General features: G+C 31.4%; 1 protein-coding gene across 3 annotated transcripts in view; it reads right to left on the reverse strand.

Moving 5' to 3' along the window:
• LOC140443647 (uncharacterized) overlaps positions 1-23,768 on the reverse strand; it is a 124,771-nt gene that overhangs the window by 74,484 nt on the left and 26,519 nt on the right. For all 3 annotated transcript variants that reach the window (XM_072535013.1, XM_072535011.1, XM_072535012.1), the window contains exons 6-8: positions 20,753-20,875; positions 15,421-15,578; positions 1,993-2,173 (exon numbers count right to left, since the gene is read on the reverse strand). In XM_072535013.1, coding sequence (XP_072391114.1) covers positions 1,993-2,173; positions 15,421-15,578; positions 20,753-20,875 — 462 coding nt within the window. The remainder of the gene's footprint in view (positions 1-1,992; positions 2,174-15,420; positions 15,579-20,752; positions 20,876-23,768) is intronic.

Here is a 23,768-nt window from a genome sequence, read left to right on the forward strand (position 1 = left end):
TTCCATTTTTTTCGTATTCTCTTCCATTTTCTGTTCTATTTTTTTTTATGTCTTCTTTGACTTCTTTTGAATTCTCTTCCATTTTTTTCGTATTCTCTTCCATTTTTTTCGTATTCTCTTCCATTGTCTTGTTCATCTGCATCATTAATGACATCAAAGCTGCCATATTGACATTTTCCTCTCTTTCTGGATTCATTTCTGCAGTATCTTGTGGAACTTGAACTAAACTCTCCTCTTGTATAGGTTGTGTTTCTACTTCCACATCTTCTTCATTCTTTTTGCTTCTTGTACCTTTCTTTCCTTGAGACATTTTGAGACTTTACTTGTTCAAATATAATTAAAAATAAAATCTATAATTTTTCCTTTCTACTGATAATTAATTTAATTATATGAGAGCACTTATCTTCCCAAACTAATTCTTTTAAATAGAGAGCCACCGCGTTGGGTGCCAAATTGTTATGATGTGTTTTTTGTTTGAATGATGAGCAATGAGTATTTTTAATAATATAATATATAGGGTTTTTATCGCGGTTCTCAAAGAATTAGTTTGTAAGTACTTTTTTAAATTATCTTTATTATAACTATTATGGAACACACATATATATCTAACCTAGCCAATGTAAATTTAAAATAAACTATCTTTAAATTGATACTCTTATAAAACTAATTAAATTCTATAGACAATGTAAAATTTAAACAAACTATCTTCAAAATTGAAATTGTTATGACATTAACTAAATTATATTAACAAAATTTTGTACCTTTCTTTCACTGAATGCCTAAATGAACTGTTTTCCACTATATAGATTCTAATCACCACTGAATGTCTTCGTACTTCGGTTATCCTTGTTTTTGTGAAATTTCTTTTTCCAATTATCAGCTTCTACCAATTTAAGATATAGTTTTCTTCACCAGCATTTATACACCACCAACCAAACCAGCAAACAGCATTTATATTTATTCTTCTTTTCAATATACCAATATCCAATTATTATAAGTTGATTTATACTAATCTCCAACCATAATATAATTTAATTTCTTCCAATATACTTTTTTTAATCTTCAATAATTATTTGTGTATAATTATAAATGTGCATTAAATTATATGCATAATTTTAATCTTCATTTAACTCACTATATTAAACAATTTGACTATTTGTAACTGATTCACTGACTGTCTTGAAAATTCTGAACAATTTACTTCACTCTACTAACTTTCATATTAAACTGGCCTGACTTCTGACTAAAAACTTCCATAACTGCCTTCTTGAATCCAAATCACGGGTATTTATATCCTTTTTTTTTATTCCAGAACCATCTGGTAAGAGATCATGTTCCAATCGTTCTATTAACTTCTATATAGATGTTCTCGAAAAAATATCTGTTCGATCCACCGCCATAATCATTATATCGAGAATGTTCGACTGTAAACAATGGTCATCTCCGCTGATCCAGAGAATTCCATTCTTTTCTATTAATAATTTTGTTTACATTTAGGCTTTTCAGATCAGAATAAACATTTAAATCATCAAATATATATAAATTAAACACCTCAAACCAACATTATTATTATAACCCCACTTATATTCGTATTATGATTAATTTCTATCTGTCAATCCACTGTATAGTTGGTTGCCTAAGCACATGGCTCACTTAAATCTATTTACAACATTAATTACTAAAATACAACTTTTTACAATTATTATATGCTAATTTATTAAAAATGCCCTCACATAAATATATTTTTATTAAATTCTCTAGTATATAACTTCTTAAAATAATCAAATACTTTTTTATATCTAATATTATGTAGTATATAACTTATAAATTATTTTCTATAAACCCTAATCGTATCAATATATATATATATATATATATATATATATATATATATATATATATATAATATCGGTCACCAAATCTAATTTTTAAATGTAAATGTATTGATAAAATTGATAGGTGAAAAACAATACAAAACAAAAACATACTTACAAATAATTTGCTTCTTCCAGAGAATATACTTCCTTAGCCCATTTTATATGACGAAGTTCATCTTTAGGTAAAGCCAGTACTAATTTAATATTGACGCCTGATATTTTTAACGTTAGAGCTGTTTTTAAATCACAAAGGAAAACAACAATGGAATCAATGCCTTTCTCTAACTCTTTATGTGCTAAAAGGCAAAGTTTCGTATCATTTCTAGTTAAGTATTAGTTTAAATATCGTTGGTTGATGCTTTTTAAAATCGACCTAAAATTCTCTAATATCTATTTTATCAGTATTTTTTTATTTTGTAACTCTCTTTTGTAGTAAAAATAATATTATTCAACATTAGCATTCTTAGAGCTCTATCTGGTATCGGAGCTTGGAAATCAACATCGCTATCTTAACTTAATCAGCCGTACTTCTAAAGAATTCTAATAATCTGCAACCTAACTACTTTCTAAGATTTTCTGCCCAGAATATTCTGCACATGTCCAGCTTTCTCCTTCTTTGTACGCTTTTTGTATTTTTTTATTCATTGTGTCAAAACATTTACCACAAACAATACTTCTATCTTCCCAAATCGTGTTTATAATCCATCTGTCCACCACAAATTTCTTCTTCCAATTTTACTACGTATAATTTTAGGGAAGTATTTCCTTATTTATTATTTTCCTGTATTTCTCAGGAGTCAAATAGTTTGATATTATGTACCATATTTTTTTATGTGTCGTTTTGAAAATTACATGAAATGAATCATCATTCCTTGAGCCCTTGTCAGGGCGTGGTGTATCTCTCAATATTACTAGCTTGCTTTCTCTATTCCAACGAATGAGAAATATAGCTGACGGAACTGTTTAAAGGAAAAGAAAATAATAATCATTACAATAACGTACCTGAATTAAGACACGAAATAGAAATCAGTTTTCAGGAAGTAGAGATAGCCATAAATTCACTCAAAAGTCACCAGGACCAGATGGAATAACCAACGAGCTTCGAAAACACTGAGGAGAAAGTATAACCCTAGAGATGACAAGACTTATACAAAAACTAATATTGCACTGCAAGATACCAGACGCATGGAGAAACAGCATAATGATACCAATGTTCCAGAAAGGAGATAAAAAAGACCCCAGCAATTATAGAGGTATAAATCTATTGAACACCGCACTTAAGCTTACCACAAAAGTCCTAATCAACAAAATCAATAAACTAACAACTTTATCAGATCTGGTATTCAGACTTCAGATCTGGAAGATCCTACTAAGAAAAAGATGGTGCGATAATTTAAACATTGTAGGAGGCTAATATTGAAGAAGAAACAGGCTTCAAAGAATACATACAAGATGGAAGAAGAAGAAGAAGAAGAACTTTCTCCATTGGCTGCGATCCTATACCTAAGTTCTTACATTCTTATAGAGCATAGGGAATATGATAAGAAAAGAAGATATCTAAGTAAGCAAAATTTAGTGATAATACCTGAAGCTCTTTTCTGAAGTTCTAAGAGTAAGTTTTTACTACTATTACTAAAGATTTCAACAGTTTTTACTGTATTTATTGCCTTAACCGTTCTCTCTAGCACTATGTAGTCCTCCAGTTTCTACCTTGTGCTTTTTTTCTTTCCATTGTCCCGTCTAGTTCATCTCTAAATAGCCTTTTTTCTGTTTTCTTTCTGCATCTATTTCTTCTTCTTGCAGAACTTCATTTTGTTATTTTGTTTATTCAGCGTCCTGAGTATACTCTTCTGACATGCCCGTACCACGTTACTTTTTTCCTTCTATATAACTGATTATATCAAATTATTATTCATGCGTTTCTTTATATCTAACTTATTTATTATATCCCGTTTTGTGGCACATTTATTATAAAGTTTTTTGTTATGGTGTTTATATTCTCATTTTTGTTCTTCTTGTAATATTTTTGTTCTATAAGTTTTTTATATAGTCTCGAGTTTGTCTAAGTATGTTATTAATATCTTTAAACTTTTCACAAATTTTTCTCTTCTAAGAACGAATTTTCGTAAGCAGAAGTAATTTTGGCTCTATCGTATAAGAATGTAATGATTCCTTTTTTAATATTGATGAGATTTAATTTATAATTTAGATATCTGCTAGTGTGTGCTGGTTTTCTATACACTTATCCAGTATTTTTCTTAGAGATTAAAACATTCAGGAAAGGTGGTATGTTATCGTATTATTTTTCCATGCTAAATGTTATTGTCTCTTCTTTATCGTTTACATCATTCAGGAATGTGTTGAGAAACTCTGATCCATGAGGCCATGAAGTTTTTTCCCTCATGATTTCCTATGGATAACAGGAGAATTGTACTGTCATAATTGCATGTTTTTGTCTTTTTAAAGACGAATCACATCCTATGATTTTTCTGATGGGTATTCTCAAGTTAAAGTTGATTTCATGTAATCAAATGAACTATCTTACAATAAAGTCGTCCCAGGAACGCAACTCAACAATATTGGCAATACCATTTTAAAATCGTCTACTTTAAAATGCATAATTATGTCTGAATTGTTAATATGAATGAATTAAATAAAATTAAATTATTAGAAGAATTTTTCACCAAGTGACAAAAAACAAAATTTGTTTAATTTATTAATGTTTTGTATTTTAAGAACGATTTCGGAAGTGGAAATCGAAACGTCAAAAATAAACTTATTTTAAACTTTAATTGTGGCTTGTTTTCAATAAAAATAGTAATTGCCTTAAAATGCCAAAAGAAAATAGCTTGAGAACAATAATAACAAAAAAAGTACTTATATGAAGTCAAAGTAGAAGATAAAAACAAATTACGATGTCCAAGAATGAGATAGCATGATCAATTCAGACAAGAATCAGAAAAAGAGGGCTGCAATGGAACGAGATCAGATAACTGGTCCAAAGTAGACAATTATTGAAAAGAATAAATTTATGAGGAAAATATGGTTATTAAAATTAAATAAGTCCTGTATAAATTATACTGTAAATAGCCCAATACCGAAAGGTACTAATATGTTAATTAATTAAATAAAATAAATAAATAAAAATATTTTCATTTAATTAATTATTTGATATTATGAAACTAATATACATTAAGTTATAAAGGGAAGTCATAAGCAGAAAAGTGAGCTATAATAGGCGAGCAGTTTACCAATAAAAATGTGCTTAAAAACAGAATATACCGACTTTTTTTTTTTCATTTTTAGCGGACCCTTTTTTTCGATTGTATATATTTTTTTAAGTTCAAATGTACTTTTTTTATTTTTCCAAGTTGGCCAGAAATTGTTAACCCTTTCAGTCACACTGTACCTCAAGAGATACATTTATTATGTATGATTTCAAACATCAATGGGAATTGACTTATATCAAAGAAAATATTTTGCAGGTTAAATATCATGTCTAATTAGTAGACACCTGCATTCTGCGCGAGATTTTGTTTTGGCTTGACAGTTATAACCTGATTTTAAATTAGTTTGTTTGAGTGACATTTGCAATACGTTAGGACAGTCTGTGTATGTTGTTTTTGCTGTTTATTTTCAGGAATAAACGCGGATATATTATGTTTGATAGGTAAGTAAACACTGTAATTTATTATACTATGTATTAGTTTTAAAAATGTAGATGATACAAAGTAGTAATTTGGGCACCTCAATTACAATGTACCTTATGAGGTACAAACTGCTTTTAAGGATGTTTTTGTGACAAAACGAATACTACATATTTTCGTGTAAAACATGTTCTTTCATGAAATATTTATTTTCAGATATGGCTAAATATAGTAAAAAATCACTTACACATGAGGAGTTATATTATCTTGAAAATGACGATGACTCAGATATTCTGGATCTTGACGATGAAGATGATGGATGGGAGGATGATACTCAAATGAAAACTAATGATGAAATAGTTCAATTTTTGAATGAAAGTGCCCGCTCAGATGAAGAAGAAACTAATTCTCAAGATTTAGAGGATGATTTGGAGCAAGATTCAAACAACGACCAAGAAGTTACAGAAGATGAAGTAAATCAAATGAATCCAGCAACAACTATTAAAGTGCTTTTTTAAAAACCATGAGTTTAATGAGAAAAAGCAAATAAAATGGATGAAGGATGTACAGCTCGAGACCAGAAAGGTACAATGTTATGATCCCATTCCAGAGCAAGTTGTTGATTTACCAGCACCAATTGATTTTTTCAATAAGTATATATCTGATGATATCTTCTCAGTAATGGCTGAAATGACAAATCATCATTCCGTGCACAAGCATATAGCAAAATTTTCACCAACGACCAATAATGAAATAAAAAAAATGTATAGGGATACACGTAATAATGGGAAATGTACAATATCCTTGAGATATAATGTATTGGTCCTTACAGAAATAACCAAAGAAGAAGTGATTCACGCAGTAAAATCTCAGAAAGATGGAAAAGCCACCGGTCCAGACAATATCAATGTCGAAATACTTAAACTAATTGCAGATAACGAAAGTAAAAGCCTAGATTTAATAACAGCACTATTCAATAAGATATATGACACAGGTAAAATACCAACAGACTGGCTAAAATCAACATTCGTAGCATTACCAAAAAAATCGAATTCCTCACAATGCGATGATTATCGAATATTAAGCTTGATGTCTCATGTCCTTAAAACTTTTCTCAGAATTATCCATACACGAATTTACAAGAAGTGTGAGTTCCAGATGAGTGACACTCAATTCGGATTTCGAAACGGATTGGGAACACGAGAGGCTCTTTTTGCTTTAAATATGTTAACGCAACGATGCAGAGATATGAATGTAGATGTATATGCATGTTTTATTGACTATCGAAAAGCATTTGACTGCGTTAACCATCAAAAGATGATCGAAATTCTGAGAACAACTGGAGTTGACGAACAAGACTTGCGAATTATCTCAGAACTATACTGGCACCAAACGGTAACAATTGAAATAGAGCACACAACATCCGAAGACATACAAATCCGACAAGGAGTGAGACAGGGTTGCGTCTTATCACCACTACTCTTTAATTTGTATTCGGAGTCTATATTCAGAGAAGCATTAGACGAGGTCCAAGGCGGAATTAAGATTAACGGAATCAGCATAGACAACATCAGATATGCTGATGATACCGTCTTAATAGCAAGTAACGCACAGGAACTACAAAATATAATAAATGCGGTAGTTCACCACAGCGAAATGTTCGGTTTACATCTAAACGTTTCCAAAACTAAAACTTTAGTATTTTCAAAGACACCAATAAACGTACAGGAGTATGCCAAGGGTCAAATAATAGAACAGGTAAATTCCATAAAATATTTGGGAACAAATATCAATAGTCAGTGTAATCCAAAAAAAAAGAAATCCTTTCAAGAATCGAACAAGCAAGGAAAACATTCATGAGCATGAAAACATTTTTTACAAGATCAGACCTTAGTCTACAGCTTAGAATCCGAATGATCAGATGTTACGTTTTTTCTGTCTTACTGTATGGCTGTGAAAGTTGGACAATGGACTCTGAAATATAAAAAAAAATAGATGCCTTTGAGATGTATATATACAGACGACTCTTGAGGATTCCATGGGTACAAAGAGTTACTAATGTTGAGGTACTTCGTCGCATGTGTAAACAAAAAGAATTACTAAGAATAATCAAAGAGAGGAAAATGCAATACTTGGGTCATGTGTTGAGAGGCGAAAGATATGAATTACTTCAAGTTATACTGGAAGGAAAAGTACAGGGCAAAAGATCAGTAGGAAGACGCCAGAACTCGTGGCTGAAAGACCTAAGGAGATGGTTTGACCGCTCATCCGCAGAGATCTTTCGCGCAGCAGTTTCCAAAACTACAAAAGCCATTTGGATAGCCAACCTTTGAAAGGAGACGGTGCAATGAGAAGAAGGTCCTTACATGTTGGAATTCCACTGGTAAAAGATAACATGCCATATAATAGATTTTCCAAACTTCCAAAAGGCAAAATATTTATCTCGTGGATATAAATAACCTACCAGAAAATAATACAGATAGACTGTGGAAGTTACGTTCCCTATACGATAGTATCAGAAAAAGATGCCTAGAACTGTTTCTAGAAAGAAATTTATGTGTGGACGAACAAATAGTACCGTTCAAGGGTAACATAAATATAAAACAATACATCCAGAATAAGCCCAAAAAATGCGGAATAAAGATTTATGTTTTAGCTGGCCAAAGTGGTCTTGTATATGACTTTATAATATATCAAGGGTCCACTACAGAATCGAAGCCCATATATACCCATTTTGGTGCATCAGCAGGCATTGTAATGCATTTATCTGACATAATTGCAGAAAAAGGTCATTTCTTATACTTTCACAATTACTTCAGTACGTATCACCTCTTTCAGTATTTAAACTCCAAATCTATATATTCGGTGGGCACCATAAGACTAAATCGTTTTTTTTTAACAACTGCTTCCTAGTGATAAAATCTTGAAACAACGTGGCCGAGGAACTAGTGCTGTTTCTGTTAGCATGGATGGTATAGTGATAACGAAATGGTTTGATAACAAATCGGTCACTGTAGCATCAAATTATGTAGGTATAGGGACACAAGATTACTGTAAAAGATGGGATAAAGCAACTAAACAATATATTGAAGTTCCAAGACCTGAGGCTATACAGCACTACAACACAAATATGGGAGGATTAGACAAAGTTGACTTTTAACAAAGTATTTCTCGCTCCCATGTAAGATCACGAAAGTGAACAATAAGAATGATTTCCCATGCTATAGATTTAGCACTGGTAAATTCATGGCTGGAATATAGATCTAAAGTCGAAGCCCTCCATGTTCCAAAGAAAGATATTTTGGATCTTATGGAATTCAGACAGTCAGTAGCTGAGTATTTACTTCTTCACAAAGATCCACCTAAGAGAGGTAGACATTCAGCAGAACAACCTTCTCCACAATCATTGAAAAGGAAGCTACCCGAAAAACCACCTTATATGGAATTTAGATATGATGGTTATAATCATGTACCAATCTATGATGACCAGAAAGAAAATTCTAGGTGCAAGTTGGAGGGATGTAAAGGTAGGCTCCACATGTTTTGCAAAAAATGTCAAGTTCATTTATGTATTATGAATGGCAGGAATTGTTTTGCCGATTTTCATAATAGATAAGCTTTTAAGCAATTTTCTAAACAACTATTCTTTTTTTGTATTTTGTTAGATGATAATAATAAATTTATTTCTAGTATTAGAATAAACTAAATGCTAATTAGTTGATTTTGTTGTTTTTTTTTTGTAACATCCTTAAAGGCAATGTGTACCTTGTGAGGTACAAGTCGTAACAAAAGAACGGATGAAGGGGAAGTATTTTTTTGTTACGTATTGTTTTAGTTACCTCTCTCAAGCATATCTACCAAATTTTATAATTTTTGGATGCCTCTTTCTAGGTGTGTGACTGAAAGGGTTAATAACAAATAACAACAATAAAACAATTGACCAATGTATCGATTTGAAGTAAATACCTTTTAAAATGAAAAAAAAAAATGAAAAAGACAGAAAAGATTTGATTTCACGTCCAAAGCGTCTATGTATCTGTTGATACGTATTTCGACTTAATAAGTCTCATCAGAACAGTTATTCATAGCCGTTCTCAACGTGAAAAATAATCTTCTCTGTCTTGTTAGGAAGCAACAATAAAATGGCTTCGTTATGGACGCAATAGCGACATCTGATAGAAAAATCGGTAAGATAGTTTCGAAACAAATTCAGATTTTTGCTTTAATCTGGAGCCTTCTAAAAATTGCAAGGCATAGCCAGACGTTGATAAAGATGTTAATAGAAACTATCTTATCGAAACTATCTTACCGATAAATACTTTTTCTCTCTTGATATTTTTTCGAAAAATGCTTTCGTTTCGAGTTATTTGCTATTTTTTTATTTGAAAAAATGCCTTAATTAGTAATTTTGGGATCTTTTTCTAAAGAACTACTAAATCAATTACATTTCTACAAAAAGCTCTATAATCTTTAAACCTTCACGTATATTAGAATATTTGAAAAGGATAAGTGGCTTCTATCTTGCTAAAAACAACGTTTTAAATTTAGACAAAGATTTCTAAGTGCCGCTCGCCTGTATTGCCGCAACCGTACACGCCTATTATCGAATACAGCGATAGATTGATCGAAATGCATATTCCAAATATTTTGTTCCATAATTTGAGCAAATAGAATCCATTTATCCTTATCAAAATATGTTTAATTGTACTTAAAGGTTTAAAAATTATAAACCCTTTTATAAAATTGCAAAACCAATTTAGCAGTTTTTTTTTTAGAAAAAAAATCGAAACATAAAAAAATACATTTGAATTTGAAAAAATATATAAAATCGAATAACAAAGGTTCGGTGTTGTAGAAATGCAAAAAACAGCCGGTTTATGCTTTTCTTATAGCGATAAGTAAACCGCTCGCCTATAATTGACTACAAACTTATATACTAACGTAAGAACCTAACTTAACCGGAAAAGTTTTGCACCACCAAAAATTATGCTTATGTTGATAGTTGATTTTCTCGTTAACGGATCCCGCTAATTTTTTTTCATTATTTTATATTTTTTCTTTGGTATTTACACCGTTAAGCATAAGTTTACTAAAACTTCTCTTTTGGGCTTATAATGAGTGGAAAAAAGAATTGTTTTTCTTATGTTACGTTTGAGACCTCCTGTATGGAGAACAAGGTACAAGGGTGAGTATACATCAAAATCGTGTTGTGAACATTTTGTTTTTTAATTTGCCTGAAATCTTTAAAAACAAAAGAAATAGACGGTTTTATTTATTAACGTGTGTTAAAATGTGAAACAATAAAAAATTACAGCAGTTAGCAAAACTTTAAAAACAGAAAGAAATATAAACATAAACTAATATCGTGTGTTTCATGCTCTAATTCTAATAACAGCTTCACCTCACCTAGGCAGGCTGGATAATAAGTATGCTATTTTATTTTGTTCTATAGAGCTTTAGATATCAATAACCATAGTTTATATATTTTCCATGGAAGCAGGAAGAGGCTGACGAAGTTTTAAATAATATTCCATAAGTATTCAATAGGATTCATGTCTGGACTGTAAGTGGGCCAGTTAAATGTCTGAGTATTTACGTCACTTAAGTAGTAAGTAGCGCCACGCGATATTTCAGGCCTTGCGTTATCATGCATTAATATGAAATTATTTCCTATATAAGATACAAAAGAAACTGTTTAAAGGACCTCTACCGAAAGACACCAAATCCATTCTTTTTGTCAAGGAAATTAAACCCCAAAACATCACAGAGCCTCCATTAAACAATCTCGTCTCTCTCTTATGGTGCACTGACTGTGCATACCGCTCACCTAGTCGACGAATAACTCTCGAAATTCGTAAAACGTCGACCACAACTACTATTAGAAGTAGAGGGAGATATACGTGATATTACTTTACGTTATGTTTCTTTCAGTTCTTAAAGTTTTGTTAACTGTTGTTATTTTTATTGTTAATTTAGTATTAATTAGTTAAAACACATGTTAAAGAATAAAATCGTCCATTTTTTGAGACTCTATGTATACCCACCCTTGTGTCCTCTCTACAGAGTGTCACAAACTTAACATAAGAAAAGCATTTTCTTTCTACCATCCAGTATAAGTCCAAAAGAGAAGTTTGTGTAAACCTTTGCTTAACATTGGAAATACCATTGAAAAAATCTAGAATAACAAAAAAAAAAGTGGAATTCCTTAATCCGTTCACGGGAAAATCAAGTGTAGTCATGAAAATTGAGTGTATAAATATGTGGTCAATTATAGTTCTAAATTTAGATTTTCAATATTTAAAGGTTTACCTAATCCTACCTAGTCTGGTTTTGACCTAAGTTCGGACTTCATCATTCACCAGAAAATTCATCGAAAATATCATTCACTAGAATATGTTACACGTTATATGTTACATCACCGAATAAAAGAATTTGATGAGCTGAAATTGGCAGTACAAAAGCTTAGAGCTGTATTTAAAATGCTGCTTGGGAATCTACTTCTATAAAAACGGTAATCCTGAAGACAACAACGTGTCATTATATTATAAAGAAATTCTAACCAAAAAAATGAGAGCGTGTACAAAAGGTCTCGAAATTCACTCGATAAGACACAGCTAAATAGACTAACACACCAGCTAACTTCAGTACAAAATCAAGCTTATAATAATAACTTTAATTGCTATGTTAACAATTTCTTTCCAGATGACCACTCTATATGGAGAGCAACTAAAAAATTCAAAACACCGACACTATTAATTCCTCCAATAGGAAAACTTGGTAAAAATTGGTCACAGATTGACAATGAAAAAGCTAATGTATTTCTAAGAATCTTTAGAAAAACCAAAATGTCCCAAAACAGATCCTGAGTCTTATAGACCAATTGCACTAACATGTACTGCATGCAAACTGTTAGAAAAAATTGTCAACCGTCGTCTCCTCTAGACACTTGAAGATCGAAATATTATTATTCCAGAACAAAGTAGTTTCCGACAAAATAGATCAACTCCCTTAATTAAAAATGTATTGGAATATTCTTCGATATTAAAAGAGCCTTTGATACAGCTTGGCGCCACCGTATCATCAGATTACTATACGATTTAGAAATTAAAGGACACTGCCTTGCATTTATAAAAAACTTCTTATATAAAAGGTATATGCAAAATATAGGAAATGGTAACTTATCGTCAAAAGTGAAATTAGAAAATGGAATTCCTCAGGCATCTGTTATAAGTCCTACGCTATTTATAATCGCCATAAATGATCTTCTACAAAATTTAAAACTTCCACTTAAAGACCGCTTATATGCTGGCGATCTCGTAATATTTGGTCAAAGCAAAAACTTAAACAACCTCTCACAACTTGCACAGAGTTTCTTATTAGATATTAAAAAATGGTCAGAGGAAACTGGATTTATCTTTTCAACAACTAAAACTAAATATATAGTATTTTCTAAAAACAAAGTCAGTACACCAATCTCATTATATATATACAACCAATCACTACAACAAAAAGATTCGCTAAAATTGCTAGGAGCTTTTGACAGAAAGTTGAATTGGAAAGAACATATCAATAATCTAACATGTAAATGTTACAGAAGATTAAATTTACTAAAAATTCTAGCACACAAGAATTGGGGTTCAGACATGAGTACGTTGTTAATTATATACAGAACTATTATACGATCACAGCTAGACTACACAGCTATAGCTTACGACTCAGCATCGAAATCAGTACTTAAAAAGCTCGACACTATTCACAAAACAACACTCAGAATATGTCTGGGAGCCTGTTGTACAACACCGATTGAAAGTTTACTTTGCGAAGCAAATGAATTGTCGTTAAATGATAGAAGAGCTTATCTTAGTCTAACGTATGCAACAAAAATTAAGAATAATGCAAAAAATCCTGTCTATAGAAATACTTTTACTGATAATTTCCCAAACCTCAATGCAAATCACCGTTCTGTTAAACCTTTCTATAAAAGAATAAAAGACCATGTGCATCTGTTTGATATTGTGATACTTGAATGTCTTCCATACACATATGACCATAATCCACCTTGGATTCACCACATACCATCATATAACTTTGAACTTACGTCATTTGACAAAAACTCCACTAATCATGATTTAATTATTTCTCATTTTATAAAAATCCTTAGTCGTTATAAAAATCATACCCAGATATACACTGATGGTTCAAAAGCATCCGAAGGTGTGGAAGCGTCTGTAGTAACTCCAGAGAAGGTCCTTAAATTCAAACTATCTAGTGTTAGTACTATCTATACAGCTGAACTGTATATGCTCTCTATCGCGCCATAGAACTAATCAATCTGACAACAAACTGCAAATATAGTATCTTAACAGACTCACTTAGTGCCATACAAAGCATCCGACAACTGTATCCAAAAAACCCGCTTTAAAAAAAATTAAAACGGTCCTTCTTCAGGCTTATATCAATCATAATGAGATAAATTTCATCTGAATCCCATCCCATATAGGAATAAAAGGCAAGGATAGTGAGTGACGTTTAAACACATCGATATTAACGGATATAAAAGCTTATATAAAAAAATCAGTCTTAAGTGCGTGGACAAATAACTGGAATGTGTCGAATTCAAAATTAAAACAAGTGAAACCCAGCATAAACCCAGAAATAATAACGCGCCTCAGACTCGGACATACTAGGTTAACGCATGATTACTTAATTAAAAAGTGCAAACCACCGCGATGTGAAACGTGTAATACGATACTAACAATAATGCACATACTGTGTGAATGTCTCCTCTACAATCAACAACGAAGTAACAAGAAGATACCAGGAACACTTCTAGAAGCTCTAGGTGTAGACTGTAACTTTAACAATACTCTGAATTTCTTTAAAGACATTAATAAGTACCACAATATTTATTAAACCAAATTGTAATGTAGTAATTGTACCTAATGTAATCCATTAATTTTCGCTAATGGCCATTTGGTCGATGCGATTTTCTAAATAAAAAAAATATTTAGAAAATATATTTACTTAAAATTTAAGTCAAAACATAAATGATGATGTAGTTAGCGAATATCTAGATGCACTCTGCCAACTATCACCTCCAATAAAAGCATTCTCCCTGTTCTAGGTTCGCAGAATAATAATGAGAACCAACTCTCCCAAAGCCCCATGATACGATTTAATCGATGGGAGAATTCTAAAACATCTACCCAGGAAAGCAGTTGTCATGCTTACATTTGTAATAATAATAATAATAATAATAATAATAATAATAAAGGTCTTTATTTTTCCTTCAAATTCATACAATACACAAAATATATAAATTATATATGCCTAAAATACAATAAGAAAGAAAAAATGCCGAAGATCAGTTGGTGCTGATTTCAAGAAATCAGTACCTCTGCTTTTCATCTTAAGCAAGTAAGCAAGATAAAAAATATATATAATATATTTTTTTTTGCATGTTCTGTGTTAGGTAGTTAACAAGAAAGAGGCTCAACTAATGCATGTGGTGAAAATAAGAATGCTTAGATTGATGAGTGGAGTGACAAAAAAGGATAAAATTAAGAATAAATATTTTAGGAGAAGTCTCGGGGTGGCACCAATTATTGCCAATATGAGAGAGCACAGGTTAAGATTTGGTCATATTCAACGTAAAGATGTTAATCACCCAATACGAAGAATTGCTGATCTGCAGGTTTCGGGAAGTAGTGGGAGAGGAAGACAAAAAATGACCTATTGGAAGCCGCTTCCGCAGGAGACGTCAGTAAATGATGTTAGTATTGATAGGACCCGAGTAAGAAACTTTATATATATATATATATATATATATATATATATATATATATATATATATATATATGTTCGAAACACTGTACGAAGAATTATATAATACTTACTTATGCCATAATGGCATCCGTTAAATTCCGAAACCGAAATAAATTCGGCCTGTTTCATCATATCAACAAATTCTTCCTTTTCTATAAAATAATAATTTTTGCCGTCGATTTCGTTTGGTCTTTTTTTCCGTGAAGTATGGCTTATTCCCAATCGTACCCTTTAAAAGAAACAATTATTAAATGTACATAATAGTTATTTATGTATTAAGAAAAAAATATGTTTGCTCGAAAGTAAGAGAAACAAATTTATTGAAAGTAGTATTGTCACGTTTTGTTTGTAATAATAATAATATTGTTACGATAAATATTATGAGTCATAAAACTGTAAACATATTATTTCTAATTCTATTCTATTCTAGTAAGTTCGCCGCTCAGCTGCAAAACCCGTTTGCCTTTTATCCTTTTCGATGTGGATCGCCGTCCGAATTCGAAGGCATTCTCGATTATCGGCATTTTATATTTAAAGAGGGAATTTTGTTGAGGACGGTTAGTTTTTGAACATCGCGTCGAATTTTTAAAATATAACGCACGTATTGTAATAAATGTAAATAAATTATATAATTATTAGCGTGAAATAAATTAGTTATATTGTACAAATAAAGACTTTAAAGAAACTTGTGTTATAAATGTAGAACCTTTGATAATAAATAAAGACAATAAATTAGATTAATAAAAATACTACAATATATTAGCATTTCAAGCCAAGTAGGCTCACGGCTTGATTTACAATCTTTCTCCATTCCTGTTTGTTCTCTGCTTTTTTTTCCAATTGCTTACATTGAGATACCTCAGATCGTAATGAGCCATCTGGTCGTCAACTTTCCTTTTCTGTTTTTACCATCTGTTGTAGCACCTAAGAATATTATTCGCTTTCTAACTTGGGTCATTCCTTATGGAATATATCCTAACCCTTTAAGTCTTTGTGCTCTCACTACTGGAATTATATTAGGCCCTTTAAATAATTCTTCAGTTTTTAAACTCTTTGTTTGTTTTTCGTGTTCACTAATTACTTATCATTTTTTCGTCAAATATCTTTCGAAGTATTTTTGTTTCCCATACTTGTAATATGGATCGTTCAGTTTTTGCCATAGTCCAGATGTCTGAGCCATACATAACTGTTGGTCTTATTACAGTTATATACGTTCTTAATTTAGCTGCTTTGGATACATTTTTGCTTCTGAGTATTCTATTAAGTGCATACATGCAACGATTTCCTGACATTAGTTTTTTGTGTATTTCCTCCCGAATACTTGGTTTACTCGAAAATATATTCTCTAAAGATTCAAATCTGTCTACCTGTTCAAATTAATACGTTTTTCCTTTTTTCATTGTTATCATTAAATATCCCTGCTAAAATTATTCCTTGTCCCTTCATTTGATGTAATTAGTTTATGTTTCCTTTGTGGGGGAGAGTTAGACAAAACCAGGTGCCAGTCCAAAAACTACTTGTGATATATGAGAGTAGCAAAAGTTGGCTGCAGATTGAAATATTCTCAATTGACTTAAGTATTTAAGGGAAAAAATTATTTACAGGCATCTACAGCCTACTAGGTAGAATATGAGAAGCAGAAGAAATGCCCCAGGATTGAAAAGAAGGTAGAATTATATCAATATTTAAGAAATAAGAAGTAACAATCTGTAACACCTATAGATGAATATCTCCACTAAGCACAACATGCAAAATTCTAATAGGCCTCATCAGAAAAAAACTCACTTACTTCACAGAGAAAAAAATTCGGGACTACCAGCAAGGATTCAGGAAAGGTAGATCCACTACAAATGAGATCCATATAATTACACAAACAAACGAGAAATATCACGAACACAACATACAACTCCACACCCTCTTCGTAGACTTCAGACAAGTATTTGACTTTATTGGAAGAAATAAATCATTTAATGAAATGAAAAATCTAGATGTACCTGCAAAGCTAATCAGATTAACAAAAATAACTATGGATGGATCTCAAGCTAAAATAACAACAGAGGAAGGTAGCACAAAGTTAATTGCAATGGAAACAGGAGTGTGACAAGGTGATTCCCTTGATATCATAATCATTTAAAACTTCATTCAATAGGTGATCATCAGTCACATCCATTTTTTCACATTTTCTAGCTGTAATGATTCGTTGTCCGATAACTTTTAAAGAATTTGTAGAATTGATTTGTTTTCTTCTTTGTTAGTATTATCTTTTTAAGCTTTCGATGCTTAAAAGGCACTCCTTGGTCCTTAGGTTACACCAAGCTCGTCACATTAAGAGGAAGAAAAACTAATTTTTTGGATGTGTTGAAGCAATGTCCACTCAAAAGCGGATGAGCAGTGGAGCAATGGAACACTAGAACTGCTTTAATCAGCAAGTTTACACTTTTTTAATTTTTTAACTTTTAAAATAAACTCTAAATTAAACTACTCTTAAAAGAAGAATTTATTTAAGCGGTTTTTTGACTTATAATGGACCAGAAGGGATGGTAGCTTTAAGTTTTGGAATGCCTGTGATTTAGCAGGCGTATTAATAACGAAAAGAGGCCTTTAATGAGACCATGCTACATTCAAACAAATGGCCACTGTAATACGTTCTTTGTTCTTTTTAAAGCCAGAGGCAGACTGTTCTTGACTGCCTAAAAAAGTTGTTTCTGGTAACATTTTATTGTTTAGCTTCATCTAGTCTATATTATTAACATTTTCATGAGATAATTCTTCTGTTTTAACCATTTCACTCAACTTAGTATTGAATTAAGTTGCATCAGAAGTTCAGCAGATATTTTTTCTCCACTTACACGTACGAAAAGGATTAAGTGTCCCTTCTTCCATCTATTAAGTCTACCATCACTTGCGACAAATTCAGCTCTATTAATATTTTGGTGAATAATCAAAGCATTTTCTTTTAAAACTGACTTCTTTGACGTTTCTAAAGAATCCAGATCGACAAAGCTTCATCGACGACCTCGAAAATCGGTTTTTTCCTCGTACAATGGGTAATCAGAGTATTTCGAGTAAAACTCCTCAATTAAACGCATATCTCTTCGCCAGTCACTTACAGTGCTTTTTCCAACATTACATTTTGTGTAAATTTTCGCCAAGTATTCACCATTATTAATCCACTTTAGCACTTGTAAACGTGTATTTATCAAAACCACAAATTAGTTTGGGCTTTGCACTCATTCTTAAGAAACTAATTAGTGTACACTTACATCAGAAACAAAATAAACTGTTCGAAATGACAAAATAACCCTATCTATCAACGATAGCATCGTTTATAATTAGGTTCGGGAAATCCCAGCCGAATTTTTTTGTATTAAAATTTGCATTTACTTTTTGACTTTGACTTTTTGAGCTTGTATCTAGTTAGTTGTTTTTCTAATGCAATAGCACTTTTGTTAAACTGTTAACAGTCTACAATGCTACATGAACTTCAGTTCGTGTGTGCCAGTGTGGGTCTTAAAATAAAGATCTCCAAGACAAAATTCATAACAAACCTAGTACCTAGCGGAAATATCAATATTGGAGACAACGAAGTAGAGCTGGTGGAAAATTTCATATATATTTTGGATACTAAATAAGGATCACAAGAGACAACCAAACATGCGAACTACGAAGAAGAATTAATCTACCATGGACAGCCTATGGAAAACTCAAAGACATCTTTAAAAGCGATGTACTAATTTCTTTAAAACGTAAAACATTTGACCAATGTGTGTTGTCTGTGATGACCTATGGTGCCAAAACTTTAACACTGACAGCTACAACTTCTAAAAAGCTGCAAATAGCTTAGAGGAAAATGGAAAGAGGTTAGTCTTTGTATGTGGGTTTATTTTATTTTATAAAAACCCTTAAAAGGGCAACATTACAAGCACGAACGTTTTCGGAACAACTATTCCATCATCAGGTTAAAATACAGGTTACCATGCCTGAGCCACCAAAATATTTGGGTAAAAACCCTTTAAAATGAAATATGTTAACATGACAAATATGGCAACTGAGCTGCCAGCCGTAGTCCGTTTGAAGAGGTTTACTCTCCGGACACTGGAACTCACTTAAGCATGGGTGTATGTTACCTGAAGTAAAATCTAATTAAAATATTAAACATCATATAATATTATCAACATCATGTACAATCTTTGGTAACATATTTCATTTTAAAGGGTTTTTACCCAAATATTTTGGTGGCTCAGGCATGGTAACCTGTATTTTAACCTGATGATGGAACAGTTGTTCCGAAAACGTTCGTGCTTGTAATGTTGCCCTTTTAAGGGTTTTTATAAAATAAAATATACCCACATACAAAGACTAACCTCTTTTGTTATACGTGGTATACAGCCAGCTACAGGAATTATTTTCCTTGTGGATTTTGAAAATGGAAAGGTCAATGCTGAATATTCGTGACAGAGTTATAAATGAAGACTTAAGACGAAGAACAGGAGTTACCGATGTAAATTCCCGAATTGCCACACTGAAATGAAAGTGGGCAGACACATCGCCCGAATCAGTGATGAAAGGTATACGAAGAGATTGCTTGAGTGGAGGGCGAGGTTAGACAACAGAAGTACAGGAAGACCCCCTACTCGTTGGACTGACGATCTCAAGAAAATGTTAAGAAATTGGATGAAAAGTGCTCAAGATAAAGCACAATGGATAGAAATGAGGGAGGCCTATGTCCAGCAGTGGACGCAAAGGGCTGGGTGATCATGATGATAAACACTTTTGTTGGACTTAATAAATTGTTATTCTTGTGGTTATTAACATGAAATAAATGTTGCCAGAGTGATGACGATTTTACTCTTAGTGTTTTGTCTTTCGTTCAAAAAGTACATATTCAGAAAATGTAAAAATTTATAAAATTATATCATGTTTGGATGTATCAACATATTATAGTATGTCCTATATAATGCTTTTAATCGGGTAAAAAATTCAAATTGTTTCTTATGTTGTACTTGTGCTATATCAGTGTCACTATTTTCGATCATCATAAGTATAAACAAGTAAAACGAGCGAGAATATTTAGTTCCACAGTGAAAAATTTTAAATCTATTACAAATTTTAACATATTAATTGCCAGCGATTGCTATTGATGATGCGACGCGAGTTTTTCGTATTTTAAGCTAGAACAATAAAGGGATGATCCTCAATATCCATCAACATTGCATTGACAGTGGCAAGCAAAAAGACTTCTTTATTAAGTGATTGTAGACTATTTATATCAGCATATTAATTTCGCTTGACGAGAAGTAAATACCAATTAACATTTGAAATTTTGACTAAAATCTATCCCAAAATGTTAAATTTTCATATGCATAATATTTCATTGAGAAAATAGATTGAAAGCCTTATTACCGTCCATACTCTTCAAAAAAATTGTTAATTATTATCTTCTTTCTAGATGCAGGTGGACCAATGACTGCTATAACATTGGGAGGAGGTTGATCATAAGGGAAAACTTGAGGACCAATATTTGACCTAAAATAATAATTTTATAAATTCTGCCGCATAATAATAGATATTATTATATAAAAATGTACTTTTGATTTGAATTTACACACGATTAGAAAATTGGTTTACACACGATTGGAAATTGTTTTTATTGAAGATGGATATTTTCATAGATAGCGCATTTGTAAGCTACTATTTCGTAACTAGAAAGACGCATTTATACGCTTAGTCGTTAAAAAGAACATATCGTCACCCTAAAGTGCTAACCTGCTAAGTCCACTTTTAATATAAAATAATATTTTTGCATGGTTCGAAAGCTATTTTGCTTTTTTCCATGAGCTGTTAACCAACCAACTCCTAATTATGCCAAAAATACCATCTATTACCTGATACGAAAACCTGCTATCTGTAAGAATCTGGATTCGTAAAGGTAAATACTGCTCGGCGTCATGCCATTTCATGTCTAGACTCGCTACAGCACAGTCCCAAATTTTTGTCGAGAGTATATTCAAGAGATACAGATTCAAGTAGCATCGTTGAATACCCAGCAAAGAGTAAGAAAAGAAAAAAAAACGTTTCTAAGTGCAGGAATCAACTTGGTTTGTACAAAAAAATAAATGATAACGGGAAACAGGAAAAGGATATTTAGACAAGAGAAAAAAGAAGGAAAATGGAACTATGAAGAACCAAGGGAACCTCGTGCTATGAAACCGAGATGCAAAAAAAGGGACAGCTCATGGACGTATAAACATAGATGGACCCAGCAATAAGATACCTTAAACACACACTGTTTTGAAGCTTCGATATTCCTGGGCAAGAGGGTAAAGGGGAGTAAAACGGGTATCGATAGACTGTGATACTTCCTCAATGAACATAAGCGTGCTTGAATTATTACTCGCGAGGATAATTATTCAGACGTTAATAATTGGAAGTAGTAATAATGTATAAAAACACGTTTTTATAGAAAAAATAAAATACAATTTTATTTGCTTTAAAATTAATACAATAAAATATAGTTGAGCTCAAGTTAATTTTTTAATAGGTATCAAATAATCCTACGATAAAAAAAAACAATTAAAAAATATACATTTGTCAAATTTAAGTACATACCTATATTTATTGATAATTGTATTAAAACATATTTTTTAAAATTGTGACAAATTTGTTTTAATACAATATGACTGGATTCCTCGTAGTAAGGGTTTATGCTACAAACATATTTATTGATCATTCCAAAGCTGGCATTTGACATAAAATTATTTGCAAATATACCTACTTATTAAAAAGTAGGCGTGAAAATGTATAAATTATTGGAAAGCTATTTACCGAACAGAAATATTAAAGTAAAAATGGTAAATAGACATAATAGAAGACATTGGTATAGAAATAAATTTTTATTGATTGCGAAATAAAACAGTCTTAGTAAGAACGCTTCTTATGCGCACGGTCTTAGCATCTAAAGTAGTCCTCGTTTCATGATGAATTCCAATTTTAAAATATTTCTCAAGAACCAATTTTAAAAGTTTCATAGAGTGACCATCGATTGCATCTTCATCATACATATGGTCACCAAAATGCTCATAGATTGATTTTGGGACATTTTGTATGGTTTTATTAATCAAAATATTCATAAGGTTTTTAACTAGTCTATTGTAGATATTTATAGTTTTATTAAAAAATCTGAAATATTTTTCAGCTTCCTTACAAGTTTAAATAACCAAAAAGGATGATTTTGAAAGGTTTTTTTATACTGTTTTCTCTGTTGAAGTTTAGAGTAAGTTTCATCATTAATCAATATTATTTGGAAACCTACATAGAAAAATAAATGAGTTTTATTCATTTCACTAATTTATTGTTAATTCATGAGAAATATTAAATTAAAAAGCTACTAAACATATCTTTTTAATCAGATGATGTCTACTTACAATTTAAAAATGTCTATACTAATTTCATGAACTAATATCTTGTTCAATACAGTAATTAGTATGAATAAACCCAATGGTACGCCTATGGAAGACATATTTTAAAATGTAAACACACAGGCTTCCTCAGTTCCTTATCTTAAATAATGTAAACAAACAATACTATCGAAAAACAACACTTTTCCTCATCTTGGGTAAAAAGTAAACAAACATGGACATGACATGGAACAGCATTTGAAGTTTGACGTAGAGCCATAAGACAGAGAAATGTAAACACCGTTGCCATTAATAAATAGGTTTCAGTGCTTCTACATATAAAATAATTTTTTGATATCTGTTATACGCTATTATTAAATGATATGCACACTATGTGCACATTTGATGTTTTAATTACAATTAAATATATTAATATAAGTAATAAATTATTATTTTGGTTTGATAGCACCTGCAGAGTATAAAATAAATATAGTAATATTTTCAGCGATACGTGAATAAGATATTGTAATAAAAAAATGTGACAACATTTGAAGGTGCTGAGAATGTGACCTAGTCAAATAATTTTTGGCTTCACATTTTTATGTAAATAACTGAGTCCATCTGTGTTTATACGTCCATGGGACAGCTGCTACAAAATGTCTGTCCTTGACAGAACAGGACAGACGTCAGATATTTGAAGCATTTTGGAAAATGAGCTGGGGGGAAAAAGACATTTATAAACAGTCTGTTGTTTCTCTAGTTCCCAAAAGGGCAATAAATCGAAAAAAAAAATCTAAAAAGGGGATAAACGCTGCAAAATTTTTTAAAGGTCAAAGACCAGAATCTTAGAGTGTGTAGAACCATATTTTTGAATCCACTGGGAATCGGGAGATGAACAGTTTATCATTGGAAAAACATTTACAAGTATTTTAAACAAAAACTTTTTAGGATCAGGAAAATCATTTGATATGCGTCGTAAATGCTTAACTGATTTTTTAAAGAAATACCTATTAGCAGAATGG

This window comes from Diabrotica undecimpunctata, chromosome 6 (genome assembly GCF_040954645.1).
Source record: "Diabrotica undecimpunctata isolate CICGRU chromosome 6, icDiaUnde3, whole genome shotgun sequence".
Taxonomy (NCBI): Eukaryota; Metazoa; Arthropoda; class Insecta; order Coleoptera; family Chrysomelidae; genus Diabrotica; species Diabrotica undecimpunctata.